Genomic DNA, 18,530 nt, shown 5'->3' with positions numbered 1-18,530 from the left:
TACTGCCTGGCTACCTCACACGACCACCACATATGATAGAGGGAGCCCTCATGCTTCTTACATTTCCAGCATTTATTAGAAGTATTCAAATTCCCTAGCACAATCTTCTTTGGTGTCATGTACCAACGATAGATCATTTTGTAAATGTTCTCTTTGATATTAATACATGTCGTTGTCTTCATTGTAGTTTTCCACAAGTATTCCCATGCCTCCATTGTTATTTCTTTATTAAAGTTTATAGCCCATTTCACCATTTGTGTTTTAACTATCTCGTCCTCGGTATACCACTTCAACAGTACTTGGTATACCTTGGATATTCTTTTCTTATCTTCTTTAAGAAGGGTCTGCTCTAGTTCCGAGTTCTCTATTCGTATACCTCCCTTTACAGAGTCCGAATTATATAAGTCTCTGATCTGTCTATACTGGAACCAATCGTAGTTAGGTGATAGTTCCTCTTGTGTCTTTATTCTAAGTTTGGATGCTTCAGTTTTAGTTATTTCTTTATACGTTAAACATTGTTGTTCATTATCAACAGCTCTCGGGTCTATCACCTCATATGGAACCACCCACAAAGGGGTTCCTTCTTGTAGATAAATTCTGTACTTCTTCCAGATTATGTATAGACTTCTCCGAACAAAGTGATGCAGGAACATCGAGTTGACCTTTACTTTGTCATGCCATAAATATGCGTGCCATCCAAATATTTTTTTATATCCCTCTAGGGCTAATAGTTTCTTGTTCTTTAATGTCATCCATTCTTTCAACCAAACTAGGCAGATTGCATCATGATAAAGTCTCAGATTGGGCAGTTGCATTCCGCCTCTTTCCTTTGCATCTTGTAAAACTTTCACTTTCACTCGAGGCTTCTTGCCTGCCCAAACAAAATCTGATATTTTCCTCTGCCATTTTTCAAATTGTTTGGAGTCTCTGATGATTGGTATTGTCTGTAGCAAAAACATTACTCTTGGTAACACATTCATCTTAACTGCTGCAATCCTGCCCAACCATGACAAATTCAATCTATTCCATTTAATCAAGTCTCTCTCTATCTGAGTCCATAGTTTTTCATAATTGTTTTTGAATAGATCTATGTTCTTTGCAGTTAATTCGACTCCCAAATATTTCACTTTACTTGTTACTTCACAATCCGTTGTTTCCATTAACAATTGTTGTTTCTGCTTAGTCATATTTTTGCATAAGGTCGGTTCCGATCTTGAAGGCGATGTTGACGGTAGTTGTTGGATCCGAGGAATCTCAATGAAGTTATGTGTCTCAAGTGCATGATGTTGCTGCCGATTCTGAAACAGGTCCATAACTGTTGGAGCCAATGTGGATGACTGGGTCGAAAGACGTTGGATCCAAGACGGAGATTTAGTCTCCAACATGGAGGACCAAGTTGGTGCAGCATGGTCCCCACTCCCAGAAGCAGAAGGGAAAGTAGTCTTGGAAATATCCTAGGCTTTCATAGCCCTTTCCCAGAGGAGCTCTTTCAGTCTAGTGGCTCTCTCGGCTCTAGCCTTAGGGTAAATTTGCAGCAATGTTCACAGGCCTGAACGTTGTGCACTTCCCCATGGCATTCTAGATAAATGGAGTGCCCATCCGATTTCGTCATCTTCACTGCACAAGTAGTGCAGCATTTAAATAATGCTTTCTCAGCCATTTCATTCACACTTTCTCTTTCTTTCTTACTTTACAGATCACAGCAGAGCTAGAAGACAAGAACCTCCCTGGCCAGCGGTGAAAAAGAAACTGAGGGTAAGGGGGCACCATCTCCCAGTGGCATGTGCAGCGAGAAACGCCACGCATGCGCATGGAGAGACATGTGACCCTTAGCGGATTTTAGCTATAAAACCTCACTGATCGGCAGGGCTGTGCGTGCAGAGTCACACGTGGAACTGCACAGAAGACACAGTATACAAGAACAGAGGGTTGTAAATACCATTACCATGCTGCCATTTGCATTTTCATGCCCCATCTAAAGGCAGGATTTGTAATTCAATAGAAAGAATCAAAAATTGGACTGAACATGCTCCAAGAGGCAAGGAATTTTTACAGCAGAGTAAGTTTGAAGTGTGTGCGTGCGTGCGTGCGTGCGTGCATGGGGGGACTCTGGCTTCCTCAGGTCCCTGAAAGCTTACAGAATTCTGTGAAGAGGAGATTTTTAAGGTTTTCAAATCCCTACAATTCCCCCCAAGACGTCCAGCTTGTAAAAAGCCTATCAGCAATATCAATAATCCACTTTTCCACTAGAGCAACATATGGAGAGGGGCAGTGCTTAGCAGCCTATAGGTATTTCTGGCAGGAGAGACATCCTGGCAAAAGGATTCCTCTGAGGAAAAAGGAGGCCCAGAGGTTATACGATGCCTACAGATGTGCCAAGGCGCTGCTTCACTGCCAGGCCTTAGCAACCACTTCTCTTGCCAAAGGCTGATCTTATTTCCCCAGCGTCTAGTGCACAGCCATGGTTCCCCTGCAGGAGGATCCATTGAAAGGGCCACTAATACTTTCAACTCCCATCTGCTGGAATTCCTGGCATGTCCGCCAGCGGTCTCCCAGCAACAGTCCACACAAGGCCTCAGGCCTGGGCCACCCAGAAGAAAGGAAGGAGACTGCTCTTCTCTACAGGCTTAGAAAAGGGAGAGGCGTTTTAAATTTAACTTTGGCATGCAGGCTTCTTTGAAGCTGGCAAGCCTCCATTTTGGAGAGCCCCCACATCATTTACAGGCTGACTGGAGGCACACCTCCCCAGACACTTTTTTTAACCAGAAAGGCAGTTTAGGCATCAGGAACTAAATTAATAAATATAATGTGATGTAATGTAAAGTAGACCCCCACAGACTAATTTATTTGTGTTATTTATCTTCTTCTTTTCTTAATGAGACTCAAGGCAGATTATTCAATGTAGTCAACACAACCAGCATCTGAGATATTCAATAAACAACACAATAGGGTACAGACTGCAGAAATTTGAAAGCAAGTAGAAATCTGATACAGAGCTGAAACAATGCAGAAACAAAACAAAAGCAATTGAACATGACATATCAAACAACACAGAAACTACCCACCAAGAGCATACTTGCAAGAACACAGTACACAGCAGAATAGTCTACAGTCCCTATCACTTTAACAAAACATTGCTCTGAACCATTTCCTTACAGCATAGCCCTACTACCTGTGTAATAAAGCCCTCCCGAATAATTCAGTTTTGCAGTTTGCAGAAAGCCATGAGAGAGGGAGATTTCCTGACCTCTTTAGGCAAGCCATTTCATAAGGTGGGGGGGGGGCACTACAGAGAATATGTATGTATGAGTAGCTGTTGATTTTGCCCAACCGCAGGGCAGCACCTGCAGAAGACCATGTTCAGATGAGTGAAGCCTCCATGGCAGAGCATAGGGAGACAGGCAGTCCTGTAGATACGAGGGATCAAGGATAACCAAAATCTTGAGTTGAGCCTGGTAACTGATGGGTACCCAATGTTGTGACTGCAGAACAGGAGTAATATCCATACTCTTCCTAGCTAGTTTCACACCAACTGGAGTCCCTGAGTTGACTTTGCAGGGAGATCTATGGAGAGTGCATTATAGTAGTCTAGCCTTGTTATCATGGTGTGGATGTAGGTGCTTGATCAGCTGTGTCAGTGTATGGGGCCATCTTCTGAGCTAGACTGAGTTTGTAGAAGGCATTTTTTGCAATGCATTAACTTGCTTTTCTAGAGCAACACTGGGTGCAGTATAACCCCTACCCTCTTTACTGAGTCTGCAAGGGTCAGCTGAACCTCACACAAGTAGGGAGCACAATGCCCTTCAAGATCTCCACCTTCTCAACCAACACCACTTCTGTCTTGTCTGGGTTTAGTTTCAATTTGTTCACTTTCAGCCAACTGACCATGGCTGCCAGGCAGTGACTCAAGACATCTACTGGATCACCAGGGGATTTAGATAGAGAGCTGAGTGTCATCCACATATTGATGACATCCAATTCCATAGCTATGAATTATTTCTATGAAAGACTCTACATAGAGGTTAAATTTACACAGAGGTTAAGTAGCATAAGATTGTGCCCTGTGGGACCTCACAAGAATTCCCACCCTGAAGATAGCTGGTCTCCAATAGCAACCCTTTGAGTCCATTCCATGAGGAATGATTTAAACCAATCCTAGGCACATCCTTGATACTTACTTCCGCCTCCAAACACCTCAACACGATGACATGAGCTACTGTGTCGAAGGCTGCAAATAGATCCAGGAGGAGCAACAAAGAAATATGGCCTTTATCTACATTCAGAGGTTATCCACTAAAGCCACCAGAGCTGCCTCCATCCCATAGCCCTGTCTGATACCAGACTGAAAAGGGTGCAGAGGGCACTGGAGTTATACAAGACCTGGAGTTCATCTGCTACTGCTCTCTCAATCACTTTGCCTAGAAAGGACAGATTAGAGACTGGGTGATAATTAGCCATACATCATTTTTTTCTAGAGATGTTTTTTTTAAGTAGTGGGATGATAACCGCTTCTTTGAGTGGCTGGGGAAAGGTGCATTGAGTTAGTGATTGATTTATTACAGACATTATGGGCTCATTTATGTATTGTTTACAAGATTTTAGCAGCCAAGATGGGTAAGGATCCAGTGCATAAGTAACAGCCTTCACAAGTACCAGGATCATGTCACTATCCATCACTGTAACGGGGTCAAAGTGGTCCATAGGTGGACCAGATGGTGTATTAAGCATTTCTTCCTCCTTATCTATATTAATGCTGGCATCTGGATCAAAGCAAAAAACTTTGCAAAGGTGTTGCAGCTAGTTGTCTGTTTTTGAGACAGTAGAGGTTCAGACTTAGGAGTCAGAAGGTGTCAACATACCTTAAATAACTGATATGGTAATGAACCAGCTGATGCAATGGTTGCAGAGAAGCAAGGTTTCTTTGCCACTATCACTACCACTTTCAATGGGCTCTATAGTGTGCTCTTTCTGATTCAGTGAGAATTTTCCACCACTAGACAGCTTAGTAAAGAGTCTAGTAGCACCTTTAAGACTAACCACCTTTATTGTAGCATAAGCTTTCGAGAACCTCAAAGAGAAACTGTGGTTCTCAAAAGCTTATGCTACAATAAAGTTGGTTAGTCTTAAAGGTGCTACTGGACTCTCTACTATTTTGCGACTACAGACGAACATGGCTAACTCCTCTGGATTTAGACGTGTTCTAGCCCTCTTTCGGTCACCCAGCTCAGAATCTCATAATATGCTCAGGAGAAAGGTGAGCATATAAATACTTTAAATAAAAAATAGTAAGGTAGGAAATGCACTACTAGCAAGGGTAGTTATACCCTCAAAAAGTGGGGAAGCTATACTCTAGGGTTCCCACACTTATCCTTGAATTCAGCTGCCCAAATTCCTCCTTCCTATTCTCAGCTACAACAGTTAAATGGAACTTCCTTATGCAGAGCAGTATACCTCTCAATATCATGTGCTAAGGCCCCAAAATAAAAGAATGATATGGAATGAAGGAGAGGCATACTAGAGGACAGCTTCTGCCGGTCAGAGTAGGCAATACTGACTTTGATAGACCAAGTGTGTAACAAAGTATAAGGCAGCTTCATGTGTACCAGCAAGGAGCTGAGAGTCAGAGTAACATGTGCAATTTAAAATATGTGGTGATCAGTGTCAGGCGTCTGCCTCCAACCCTTCTCCACAAAGGACTGGCACAGGCACCTCCCCCCACCCAATGTCCTCATTACAGTTCCAGCATAGTCTATGGGAGAAGGGAGGGAAGGGGGTCTTCCAGTCATCATTTGTATACTTTTTTTCAAAGGTCCCAGTGGAGGTTTAATTGGGGACTTGCAAAATTCCAGGCAGCGTCAGCGCATCTGAATAAGTGCATCTGCATGCACAAAACCATCTAATTGTGAAGTCCTGTAGTAGTTCAATGATATGTAACACCCAACCATGTGTGAGGTGCAGCCCTGCAGTGTGAGACATAAGAATAATACTGGCCTACCAAGCAGAGTTGTTGTAAAAATGCCAAAAGAATGCATGAAATCCTTCAACACAAAGAGTATTACATAAAATGCCACTATAATTTACCACCATCATGCCTCTAACTACTAAGAATTTTATGAGTTCAGGGCTGGAAAGACTCTAAAATAAAGCTAAACTGGCTTCGCAGGTACATTTACTTTTCAAATTGCTTCCCTGAACCCACAAGTCAAGTAACCATGAGTGCTTGCAAAGAGACAAAGTCAAAACCAAGGGTACCTACTTGGGAACATTCACATGCTTGGCACAGATGCAAGCCACTCTCAAACCATCTTTTAATTTCCTCATCATTCTTCAGATTTTCATTTTCTGATACCATCTGAGAATTGGGAAGCAATGGAGAAAACCTGCAGACATCTGTAACAGTCTCTCAGCGGGCTGGTGGAAACAGAATTGCCAGCTCTTGGGCTCTGGCCTTAAGCTTTTGGGGCTCATTCTCTCGGCCTCAGGACAGCTCTTCAAAGTCACATGACTGGGAACATGTTAAGTTGTACTTCATACATTTGCTCTCACCTGGATAGCCCAGATGAGCCTGATCTCGTCAGATCTCAGACGTTAAGCAGGATTGGCCTTGGTTAGTAATTGGATGGGAGACCGCCAACAAAGACCAGGGCTGATCTGTGTCATCTTGTAACCAGTTGTAATTCCGGGAGAACTCCAGGCCCCACCTGGAGGATGGCAATCCTAGTAGAGGCCTGTTTGTGGTTCCTCAATAGGTTCCATCTACAGGCTTTATTGACCCAAGGCAGGATGGGTGGGAGAGATCAACATGTAGACATGGTACAGCAGCAACTGTAGGGATTTCCTCTCCAACCCACTTTACCATGCAACTCCCCCTGTCAGACTGGCTCAAATTCCTATCCCCTGATCTTGCATTAGAATTAGGCATTAGAATTTTTGCTGGCTGGGTGGACAATGTTCCTAAGGGCACAAACTCATTCACACATTACAAATTACATCTCTTATCAATAAACATGCATCTTTCAGCACATCTCTCTCTCCACAAAAGAAAAATTTGTGCACTGGAAAAGGAGTGCATACATCACTTCCCATTTGGACAGAATTTAATTATGAAAGAAACATGTCAGAGCACAAGCCTATCTTGAGAGGTTCAGTGCTGTGCCCTGAAAGACTTTTGCTCCAATCCAATCCCTTAGTCGTGGCATTAGGCTGAAAGAATGGCATTCATTCTGCAATGGCTTTGAAGGACTCTGCTGCTTCACACATTGAAGGATTGAGACCCTAGTACAGCAAAAGGGCTGTGCTGCTAAACCTTGGCGCATAGTGAGCTTTGCTTAGCCATTACAAGTGTACAGATGTACATGAAAGACAGCAACACGGTTATAAAAGCAGCAGCTCTTCTTTTCTTGCTATCCTGTTCTCTCCGCTGCTGTGCCCAGCGGGTCAGGCAGTCTTGCAGACCAAAGGATGCCACCTGGGCCACCAAACCACCATTCCAGAATGCCAGGCAGTAGCCTCAATCTCTATGTGTACATACTGCAATCAGAGACAATGACACAAGATAGACAAAGCAAAAGTCCAGTGGCACCTAAAAGACTAACAACATTTATTCCAATATGAGTTTCATGAGTCATAGGTCACTTCCTCAGATACAATAGAAAGAACATCATTCAACACATTTTAAGAAGCTGCAGAAGAGGAGGGGCCAAGAGAGCAAAGAGAGGCCTTGTATCATAAATTAGGTGTGATTCTCTGGTTATATATAAGAGGTTCTAGACTTAAAGTCACACCAGATACCTAGAGCTCTTAAGTGACTCTCAAGTTCCTTCAAATCAGCTTCAGGAGGTTGGGAAAGTAGGTATTAACCCTTTCTTCTCTCTCTATTACTGATAAACTTGCTTTGCCCTAACTGTGATTATCACCTCCTATACTCCATTGCTATTGGGAGTGGAGGGACAGACAACTTTTCTATTAAACTAAGTACCAAATTAGATGCATTGAGAGGATGTACATGCATTTATATGAGTTTGCTTATTTTTAAAAAATGTAGACAGTCATAGTGCATTTTTAAATAAAAACACCATTGACAAAAGGTTTGGGCAGGAAATGTCCTGCACCTTTAATATGTGGAAATTGACAGTTGAAGCTTTTCTTGGCACCAAGGTCCTTTGTTAAAGAGAGAGGACATTTTTCTCCAGACCTGTTGGTAACCATAGAGAGGCATTCTGGGTGAGCATTCTGTCCCAATTAGATGGGGGGGGAGTTGTATCTGGAAATAAGTTTCCCAGCAGGAAAAAAATGGAAGAACAAAATGTAAATAGAGTCAGCAGAGTTAGAATGGCAGATTAGGATTTGGGGAGACCCAGGTTCGAATCCCTCACCCTGCCACAGAAGTTTGTTGGGTGATCTTAGGCCAGTCATACTCTCAGCCTACCCTACCCTACAAGGCTGTAGTGAGGATAAACTAGAAAAGAGAATGATGTAAGCTACTCTTGAGTTCCCATTAAGGAAAAAGGCATACGTGAGGTATACACAACTAATTCTAAGAAAACTGAATCAATGGGTGTTTCTTTTAAATGAACCAAAAATAAGGGGGGAGAGATTATGTCCACATGAGAAAGCCTGATCCTAAATTTGAACCCCAGTATCCTCCAAGGCATCACAAGGGAGTGTGGGGTGTGTTTGGACTGCGCGATGCAGCCTTTAGGAGGCAGTAACGTGTCTCGCTGGTGCTGTTAATTCTGTTAGGCTATGGATGTTGACTGTTTATGGTGAGTGGAAGCAGCCCACCTTCTCATCATACCTCCCAACCCAGGAGAGTACTGTCAGAAGAATGTATGGGAGCCCAGAGCATGGCAAGGTCCCTTACAGCTGACCTAGAAATTCTACCATTAATTTGGGGGGGGGGAGAGGGTAAAAGGCTTTTTGTTTGCTGGTGTAAGGCCATTAAAGAGTTTAATATTTAACATTTAACCTCAGCTGCAATGGAAGAAAAGGTGGCGGGGAGGGAGGGGGAGGGACCCAAGTAATCCTGGTTCTGGCAGAAGTTTGAAGGTCACCTTGGGAACAAGGGAGTTTGCATGCCCCTTTGCAATGTCCCTCCTAAGCACAAAGGAAGGAAAATTAGAGCTGCAATCTTATGCACACTGACAGGAGTCAGTCCTATTGAACGGGGTAGGGGTGGGAGGGTGTTTACTTCTGAGTAGGCTTGTTTGAGTTACATTATAAAAGTTGAGGATTTTCAAGTCTCCACTTTCTCACATTTTTCTCACTGCTTTGTAGGAAAGGGGGGGGTAGGTCTATTCTCTGTTGCTTTTCAGAATGACCCCCAAATTCATCTTGAATCTCTCTCATATCCAGAAGGAGCCTCTAAAATGTAACCTATTTTTTAAATTGGAAATACAGAGGGCTCTCTCATAGAGAATTCTCAGCTCCCTAACTCCTAAGTCTTAGGGTCACTTGAGGGAAGACATGGTAGTTGTATCAGTTTGAAACGGGTTTCGCTTTGTAGGATAGACATTTCCTGTTTGGTCTTGGTCAAACATTTTAGAGAATACAAAGAAGTTCAAAACTTTGCCACTAACAAATGGCACAGGAAAGAGAAGAGATTCTTTTGCTCAGAGTAGAATCAATGTAGGGGATAAGTGACTCCAGGTATAACTAAGGACGAGAATTTGAGGAGGGGTAGTCCTGGTTTTCCACATTTAATCTCCCTTTTTTCACAGAAGGTACCTGTATATCATACAATTGTGTATATCACACAATTCTGAAGACTGGCAACTAAAAGTGCAAACTGAATACCTCATATTGAAGGTGATATAACAGACATGCCAAATCACCACATCAGCCATGATATTTATTTTATAAAATTTATACCCGCCTTTCTGCCCTCATATGCTTAATATGGGAGGATATGTGAGAGTTGAGAACTCTCAGAGTTTACAATTCCCAAGGACACACGACGTGACAGCGGTCAAAGTAACCCAATACTGACATCATGTGCTAAGTATGATCTGATTCCAGAACAGGCCACCTCATACCCGGCCCCACACACCAGTTCCATGTGCCAAATGGCCGAAGGCTGCGTCCCTCTCCACCACCCTGAAATCTGAAACAGCATCTCTGGTCGGACTGGGGTAGCACGGAATGGTCAGCAGTTGAAGGGTAGAGGAAAGCCTAAAACACCTTCCCACATGTTGAACAAAGTTATCACGGGGACCGCTCAGATGGTCACTAATTATTAGCTGATGAGTTGCACAGACTGGCATTTTGCTAGGATAGTCGGAAACAAGCTGACTAGCAGTCCTGGGGAAACAGGTGCTTTTTTCTTTACGTTGTAGATAGGCTTTCAGCAGTCCTCACAACTCTCTGACAAAAGAGGCCAGTATCATTACAGAGTAGGGGCTACCCAGGTACAATTATGGATTCACATGGTCTTGGCTAGAGACTTAGCTTGAAGCTCTTTTTCCATCTGGCAAAAACAAGTCACTTGCACAACCTAGTAGCAGCCTGGGTTATTTCAACCTGATTCTGGAGTACACACATTTTCAAAGTCACACAGAACTCTTCAGCAATTCAGAGGTTGTCTCCTTTCCAGTGTTCCTTTTATAAGCATTAGAATGGAATGCTGGCTAGCTCTCCCCAGTCCAACAGATATATACACTTCCCAAGCCTCCAAACTCCCAAGCATACAGAAATTAACATATCACAGTGAAGAGCAAGATCCTCACAGAAGGGAAGTCTCATATTCTCTGCCTAGCTAACTACCAACTACTCTTGTATATCTGGGATGAGGAATCAGTGAATTGGAAAACAAACAGGAGTCTTGTGGCACCTTAAAGACTAACAAAATGTTCATTCCAGCATAAGGTTTTGTGGCCTAGAGATGGGCAGCCATTTTATGCGCGGCTATGGGGCAAAAATCAAGGGGAAGGAGCCAAGAAATGCAGGAACTCCCACGTACAATGCAGTTAGATAAAAAAATCAAATCAAATCATGAAAAATACAGAGACAATTTGCTAGTTTCACTAAGTTAGTTAATGCCTACACTGAGTGAGGAGTCTAGGTTTTGCTAAGATAAAATTCATGTAGCACAGAGTTCTTTTTCCTGCATGAGTGTCACGGGCGGCTAGGGTTGCCAACTCGGGGTTGGGAAACAGCTGGAGATTCAGGTGTGGAGCCTGAGGAGGGCAGGGACCTCAGTGCCATAGAGTCCACCTTTCAAAGCAGCCATCTTGTCCAGGTGGACTGATTTCTGTTGTCTGGAGATCAGCTGTAATTCCAGGAGAGCTCCACAACCCATCTAGAAGCTGGCAACCTTAGCCACAGCCCTGTTAGTCAGCCGTGCTCTCAAGCATACCAAGCTAAGAATTTAATTTCCAGGTGTGTGTGCGGGACCAATTCCCAACAGGTCTACAGCACGCAAGGAGAGCGGGGTTAAATCTCTTTCCCCAGGCCTTTTCCGCAACCTGCAATGGCTTCAGCAGGACACTAGTTTTCCCACTTGGGAAACTTGTGTGTGCTGATGGGTTACATGGAAGTTTCTACAAAGAGTCAAACAGCAGTCCTTCAGGGCCATTTCAGGAAAACAGCATGGGGGGGGGGGAGCTTAAGCTGCCTCTCCCTGTGGCTCGAATCCAAATTAGGTGTCCATTTGCCTGAGAATTGTTATGGGCACAGAACTCCCACACCACATCTGTTAAAGGCATGTGGGGTATACTGTTTATTTCATTCATACCTTGCATTTCTCCCTAATGGGGACCCAAAGCATCTCCTATAGGGTTGCCGACTCAGGGTGCCTAGTGAAGGCAAACTTTGTGGAGGAGATAGAGTGGAGATGTGATACCTTAGAGTCTGCCCTCCACTGCTACCATTTCCTCCAGAGGAACTGATCTGTAGTCCGGAGATCGTTGGTAATTTTGAGAGAACTCCAGACCTGACTTGAAGATTGGCAACCCTACTTTCTTGCATCGTTCTCCTCTCCTCCATTTTATCCTCACAACAGTGCTGTGAGGTAGGTTAGGCTGAGAGTGAGTAACTGGCCCTAGGTCATCCAGCAAGTTTCCATGGCAGAGTGGGGATTCAAACCGGGTTCTCCCAGATCCAAGTCCTGACAGTCCAACCACGAACACCACATTGGTTTTTCATGTGTAGGTATTTGCAACATGTGAACAGGCCCTAAGAAAACACTCCCTTGTTCAAGCTAGGAACATAAGGAAGGAGGATACAACTTGGGCAGTTTATTATTTCAGGGTTGCTGTTTTGATGGTTGCTGTTTTATGATGTCATACTATTTACTGTTTCTAAAATCTGCTCCATGTGTTGCAGAAGCAGGAAACGCATTTTTAAATCAATAAATATATTCCAGGGAGCCTAAAGACTCGGCCCCTTTCTCCCTGGAACAAAGAGCAAAGATTTAAAAAATGACATTCTTTACAGGCACTGTAGCCCTTGCCTGTTACACATAAAGATGTAGCCAAAGAATAAAACACGACAAAGGCTAAGGAGCCAGCCCTGACAAGGATGACTGAATAATCCCAAATACTCAACACCTGCATCTTGAGAAGTTTGCAACGTTCCAAGCCCCACACGTTTCACTTCCTTGCCTAACACGACAATGACGACTTAACTCTGGTGTTTTGGACAAACATAAAGCCAACCTTTAAGTACATAAAACTGTGAGGGGCAACTAGATTAAGTCCGATTGGCCAGAGCAAGAGGCATAATCAGCATTCAAAAAAGGGTCAAAATTCCAAACCCAAACAACATTGTTGAGAACTCAGCTCTTCACCCCAGTCTGAAGGATGCACTTTCAGATGCTGCCTAATCCAAACCTCAAAATGGAAATATCCCGATCACAGATGTTATAACAAATCAGGATTTAAAAAATGGATGATAGTCACACCAATGTAGCATAGTAGTTAGCATGTCAGACAAGGATCCTGTAGACCCAGGTTCAAATCCACACTCTGCCAGGGAGGCTTGCTAGTTGAACTTGGGCCAGGTTTGTTGTGAGGATAAAAGGTAGAGGAGGACAATGTAAGCTGCTTTGGGTCCCCATTGGAGGGGACAGTGAAGTATAAATGAAGTAAATAAATAATAAAGAGCAAAGGTCTGACATTAGTCCTCTCTAGGATATGCTAGAAATGCTATGGTTTAACATAAGAGTTTCCAGTAATTTCTAGAGAGGTGTGACATCACTTCCCAGAGGTGATGCCATGCCATCCCCTACAATGCTCGCATTTCCCTCTCCTGGTCTCCCATTAATTGCCATGCCATGCTTGGCAACCTTACTTCAGGTGCCCCACCCTGTGAAATTAGGTGGGTGGCAACTCACAAATGGGCCTTCTTGGTCCTGGCACCAAAACACTGGAACTTTCTATCCAGTGAGACTCATCTGTCCCCTTCTGTTGATGTCTTCCACCATCGGGTAAACATTTTTTTCTTTCATCAGTAATCCCTCCGCTCTGCCCTGTTTTAATTGCATTTTTAATATTTTTGTGTGTCTTTTAACTTTGGTTTTAATTGCTTTAATAATGTGTTTTTGTTTTGGTTTAATCTTTAAGATGTACTTTTATCTGTTAGCTGCCTTGGTAACCCTGATGAGGGCAGACAGGCAGGGTATAAATTTTGTAAATACAAGTGGTGATGCTAACTCCAACAGCACAGAAAAGTTCTATTAACATGAACAACAAAATCTGGTGACCCAGCCTGGGCTCCTTCAGACTCCTCTGTTTCTCAGGGAGGGTCTGGAAGGCAGAGCTCTTGCAGATCAATTGACCTTCACAGGTACCAATCAGATTCATTAGGGCTGCAAGATTTTGGTGGCTGACTGACATTTTGTCATCTTACAGTGAAATCCTAAGCAGTGCTGGAGGACAGAACCAAGAATCAAACATTTCCTGCATTCACCCACCCCTGTGTCCATCTGGATCCAGTCTTGAGCCACCAGCAGGGTCTATCCTATCAGGAACCACCTCTTGACCTATAAAGCAGCACTCCTTATATGTAACCCTCCCCCAAGAGACTCAGATTATGAGAATCAGGGAGCCTGGGGACCTTATTTGGCATGCCTCCCTTTAAGAGAGTCTGTTTAGATATGATTTATTTATTTACATTATTTATAGTTTGCCTTTCTCACTAAGACTCAAGGTGGATTACATGACGTTGCACAGAGAAACTGTTTGCATGAACTTTCCACATCTTCATTTGGTTATCATTAGGCTCAATTAAACACTATGAGGAACTGATATTGGGAATCTCTAGTTCCCATTTCAGTTCCTCATAGAAGAAAGATAAAAATTTATCCTCCATCATTGAACTATGTGGTATAACTGACATACAGATATGGTCCCAACATTTTGTATTTCTAGAGAAGGAAATCTCCATCAACAACATGAAAAACTGCAGCATGGCAGACCATTTGGCTTAGTACAGATTCTCCATCCAAGATGAACCCCAGTGACGCTAGCAAAGCCACTAGAACTAGCAGCATGGAAGAAGGCAACAAGTATGACTTCTGTCCATCTTCACCTCCTAGATATGCAGCTGCCAGTCAGATACCGACTATGTGAACCTGGGGAGCACTGGCAGTAGCTCTCGTGTTCAACTTGTTCCACGTATGTACAGGCCAAGTGCAACTCAGAGCCAAGCTACAAGTGACGCCTTACACAGGTTGGACACTTGTCAGCTTCCCTCAAGTTTTGATGGGAAATGTAGGCGTCCTGGTTTTACAGCTTGGCTCTCCATTACAGCTGCAAGACCAGGATACCTACATTTCCCATCAAAACTTGAGGGAATCTGACAAGTGTCCAACCTGTGTCAGGCGTCACTTGTACCTTGGCTCTAATATTTCCACCCTCCTGTTTTTGTTTGCCAGCGAGACAGCATCTTCCTGAGGGTCCATGGTTCAGTGGTAGAACGTCAGGTTTGCATGCACAAGATCCCAGGTTCAGTCCTTGACATCCTCAGTTAAAAGGGTCAGGAGGTAGTTGATGTGGAAGACCTTGTCCTGAGACATTGGAGAGCTTTTGCCAGTCAGAGTAGCCAATACTGACCTTGATAGACCAAGGGTCTAAGGGAGTTTCATGGGTTTGTTCACAACGGGGATTGCCTTCTGGCCCAATAGGTTGCCTACTCCTAGTATGATTTCATAAGAAGAGGAGAAAAATCCATAAAAGTCCATTACAAGAGATAAGGTAGGGCAGATGAAGACAGAAAATACAAAATTGCATGGAAGCACAATGCAAATACCAGAGATGGGCAGAAAGTAGATCTTGGTTAACTTGTGGACCATTAATGCATTTCCAGCCCACAATCTATGGTGTGAACTAGCAAAGTCAGGATCATTTCAAGTTCAGGTTCCGTTTTAGCTGCTCAGACAGTGGGATTCTTAACCCTGAATCCACTACCACCCACCATGCACTCAACATCATCACAGAATGCCCTCCTTCAATGAAAACAACATTTCAGTCAAGACAACTCTAATACAGTCATATTTATAAGGTATATGCAGATGATAAGACAAATCTCACATTCAGCGAGACCTCCATGCCTGATGGGCCATTGACTTACTCCTTTGGTTCCTATTTGCTGCATGCCACTTTTTTAAAGGCGAGACTTCCAACAGAGACCAGGGTTGCAGAAGCAGGCAATGGCAAACCACCTCTGTTAGTCTCTTGCCATGAAAACCCCACCAAGGGTCGCCATAAATCAGCTATGACTTGAGGGCACTCCCCACCACCACTGGGGAAAACAGAGTATCTGGGATTATAGCCTCAAGGTGGGTTGAACAAAACAAACCAACTCGCTTCCTTTGGCCAGGGCAAGAAAGGGTTGACTAAAATCCAGAATTATCTCCCCCCCCCCCCAGTCCTGAATGCACCCTCCTCCATTTGTGGATTTCCAGCGGGGGGCATATGGCCCCTCTTAAAAATCCCCACGATTAAGAGATCCCAAGTATGAAGCTTTGCTTTGCAAATATAACAGGTCTGTGGATTCTAGTAAAGAAACCAGGAGCCCACTCGACACTCAAGACCACGCATCATGGTCAAATCCAACTTCTCCCCTGTTGCAAGGCACAGCCCTCGCTACACCGCCCGCGCGCTCTATATGCCTAATTTCCACCCCGGAGTAATTCGTCCGGAGTAACTACCATCATTAACCGGCTCCGCGGTCCTAATCTGTAATCGCAGTTCCACCCCTGCACACGTTTTGCAAGGGCGGGGCGGCAGAACTCTTCGGAGTCGCTTCGATTCGGGAAGAGAGCCGCAGCGGGAGGGGGGAAAGCGAACCCTCCCCTCCTTGTTTCGTGCGGCGCTCCGAAATCTCCGCGTTACCGATCAGAGCTCAGCTGGTGTTGGCGCAAAATTATCCGGCCGCAGTTCTCCCCAATTCCGCCCCCCACAACAGCCGCAGCCGTCAAACTCCCCCCGCAGCCCCCCTTCCCAGTCGATCTGCACTTATACGGAGCTCAAGCATTAATCCAAGGGGCTGACTTGAAGACAAGGCAAAGCGAAAAGCCGAGAAGCAACAAGTGAGACCCAGTTTCGCTCTCGGCAATTCTCCAGACTTTTTCGGTCTTTCTTTTCCTGCTCCCCAAAACTGCCGCCACGGGTCGCTCGGCCCGCCTGCCTCTCCAGGCCCCTGCGAGCCCCCACTCCTATCAAGCCAGCTCTCACCTTCTGTACTGCAAGCGCCCGGCCGGATCGAGACCAAGAGGAGCCCCATGGAAAGCCAGGAGGGGCTGGAAAAGGGCCCCATTGTTTTTCATTGCAAATCCCGGCTCATGGCTCGGCTGAATCCAGGGAGAGGAAGGAGGTGGGCGAGGATCTCTCCAACCGTCTTCCAAGCGCGCCCTCTTCGCTTTCGCAATTTCTCTCCCCCTTCCTACTTTTCTTTACAACTCAACTTTTCAAGCCCTTTCCACTGCGTTAAAAAAAAAAGGGCACCACCTCTTTTCTCCACTAACACCAGCCGTCGGGAACGCGCTGAGCGCGCCCCAGAGAAGGATTCCAGCTCCCTTGGGAGTGGCAAACCAGTTCTTCGTTGGAGCAGCCAAACCCCGTTCGTGGGAAACCGAGAGCGGTGAGAGAAAACTTTCCCCCCTCAAAAGTTTTCTTTTGCCTTCTTGCCACTGCCGAATTATGGACCGTCCCCTTCTCCATTGGGCAATCTTGTTTGGAGGTCCTTCGGTTGAAAGCCATGGACTTTGAATGGAGAAAAGGAAGGGGGGAAATTATACTTTTAAAAAAATCACTTTTCTGTTACAGGCACTGACTGTCGACTAAGGGAAATCAAATAATTGTATACATTTTTTAAACAAATTACTAGGCAAAGATTAAAAGAGAGAAGTATTTTAAAATGTAGAGTTGACCAAGAGAAAGAAAGATTTGTTTTAAAAGCTGGACTGTCACATCTCTTTTGTGTAGATTAGTTAAAAGACAGATGATTTGTCTAAATTACATGACTAATGGTAATATATTTATACAGTGCCATTTGGAAAGATGGGAAGAGGCAAGAGGACATGCAACTTTTAACATGCAAAAGCTATTGCTCATTTTAAAAGGAATGTGCCTCTGTAACAGTTTTCTCTCATTTCCTATTACAAAAACACAGCAGACCAAGCCCAAATAATCTCCAAACTAAACCAGCAAGGAACTGGAATTAAAAATTACCAGCAAGGAAAGATCACAAGTCTGTTTCAGAAATGCTCTTAGATAAAATCACAGGAGATCAACTGGGAATCAGACTTAAATGGATTGGTGTGGGGCAGGGAAAGTTAATAAATATTCAGGTCCAGTAGCACTCTAAAGACTGACTAGATTTGCAGGGAATGAGCTTTCAAGACCCACAGTGCAATCCTAATGACACTTTCCTGTGAGTATGCCCCATTCAATAAACCTGAGTAGGATTCGGAGTAGACCTGCTTAGGATTGCCCTCTCAGAGGTCCAGTCATTAGATAAGTTCTGTATTCAAGCCAGGGTCGGCCCAGAACTTGCAGCTATTCCCAGGCTTCAGCTCTGCATCATTAATAAAATTAAAACTTAGCATTTACATCATGCTCTAGAGTGTTAAATGCACTTCATACACGCTACTGTTCAGTCCATGTGATATAGTCAGAGCAGGATGTAAAAGACCCAGGTTCAAATCCCGTCTGCCATGGAAGCTTACTGGGTGACCTCGGGCCAGCTACACACACTCAGCCTAACCTACTTCACAGGGTTATTGTGAGGGTAAAATGGTGAAGTAGAGAACAATGTAAACTGCTTTGGGTCCCAACTGGGGAGAAAGGTGGAATATAAATGATATCAACAAAATAAAATCACAGCAGTTCTTAAAACACCCAGTATAGTAGGTCAGGAAGTATTTTTATCCCCAAACTGCAGATCTGATAGGAAGATGACTGAGGCCTCTAAGGCCATTTAGTGACTTCATGGCAGATATAAGATCTGAAGCAGGGACTTCTTGACTCTCAGCCTGCACACTGCCACATGATGTAATCATCTAGTTGAAAATGCCTCCGAGCATTTTTAAG

At 44.2% G+C, this 18,530-nt stretch overlaps 1 protein-coding gene across 1 annotated transcript in view; it reads right to left on the bottom strand.

Moving 5' to 3' along the window:
* Window positions 1–17,142, bottom strand: part of ERBB2 (erb-b2 receptor tyrosine kinase 2) — a 58,028-nt gene extending 40,886 nt beyond the window's left edge. The window contains exon 1 of the mRNA XM_054995245.1: window positions 16,674–17,142. Coding sequence (XP_054851220.1) covers window positions 16,674–16,755 — 82 coding nt within the window. The 5' untranslated portion in view covers window positions 16,756–17,142. The remainder of the gene's footprint in view (window positions 1–16,673) is intronic.
* Between the last annotated feature and the right edge of the window lie 1,388 nt (window positions 17,143–18,530).

This window comes from Eublepharis macularius, chromosome 12 (assembly GCF_028583425.1).
Source record: "Eublepharis macularius isolate TG4126 chromosome 12, MPM_Emac_v1.0, whole genome shotgun sequence".
NCBI classification, from domain to species: Eukaryota; Metazoa; Chordata; class Lepidosauria; order Squamata; family Eublepharidae; genus Eublepharis; species Eublepharis macularius.
This window is presented reverse-complemented; position numbering and strand designations above follow the sequence as displayed.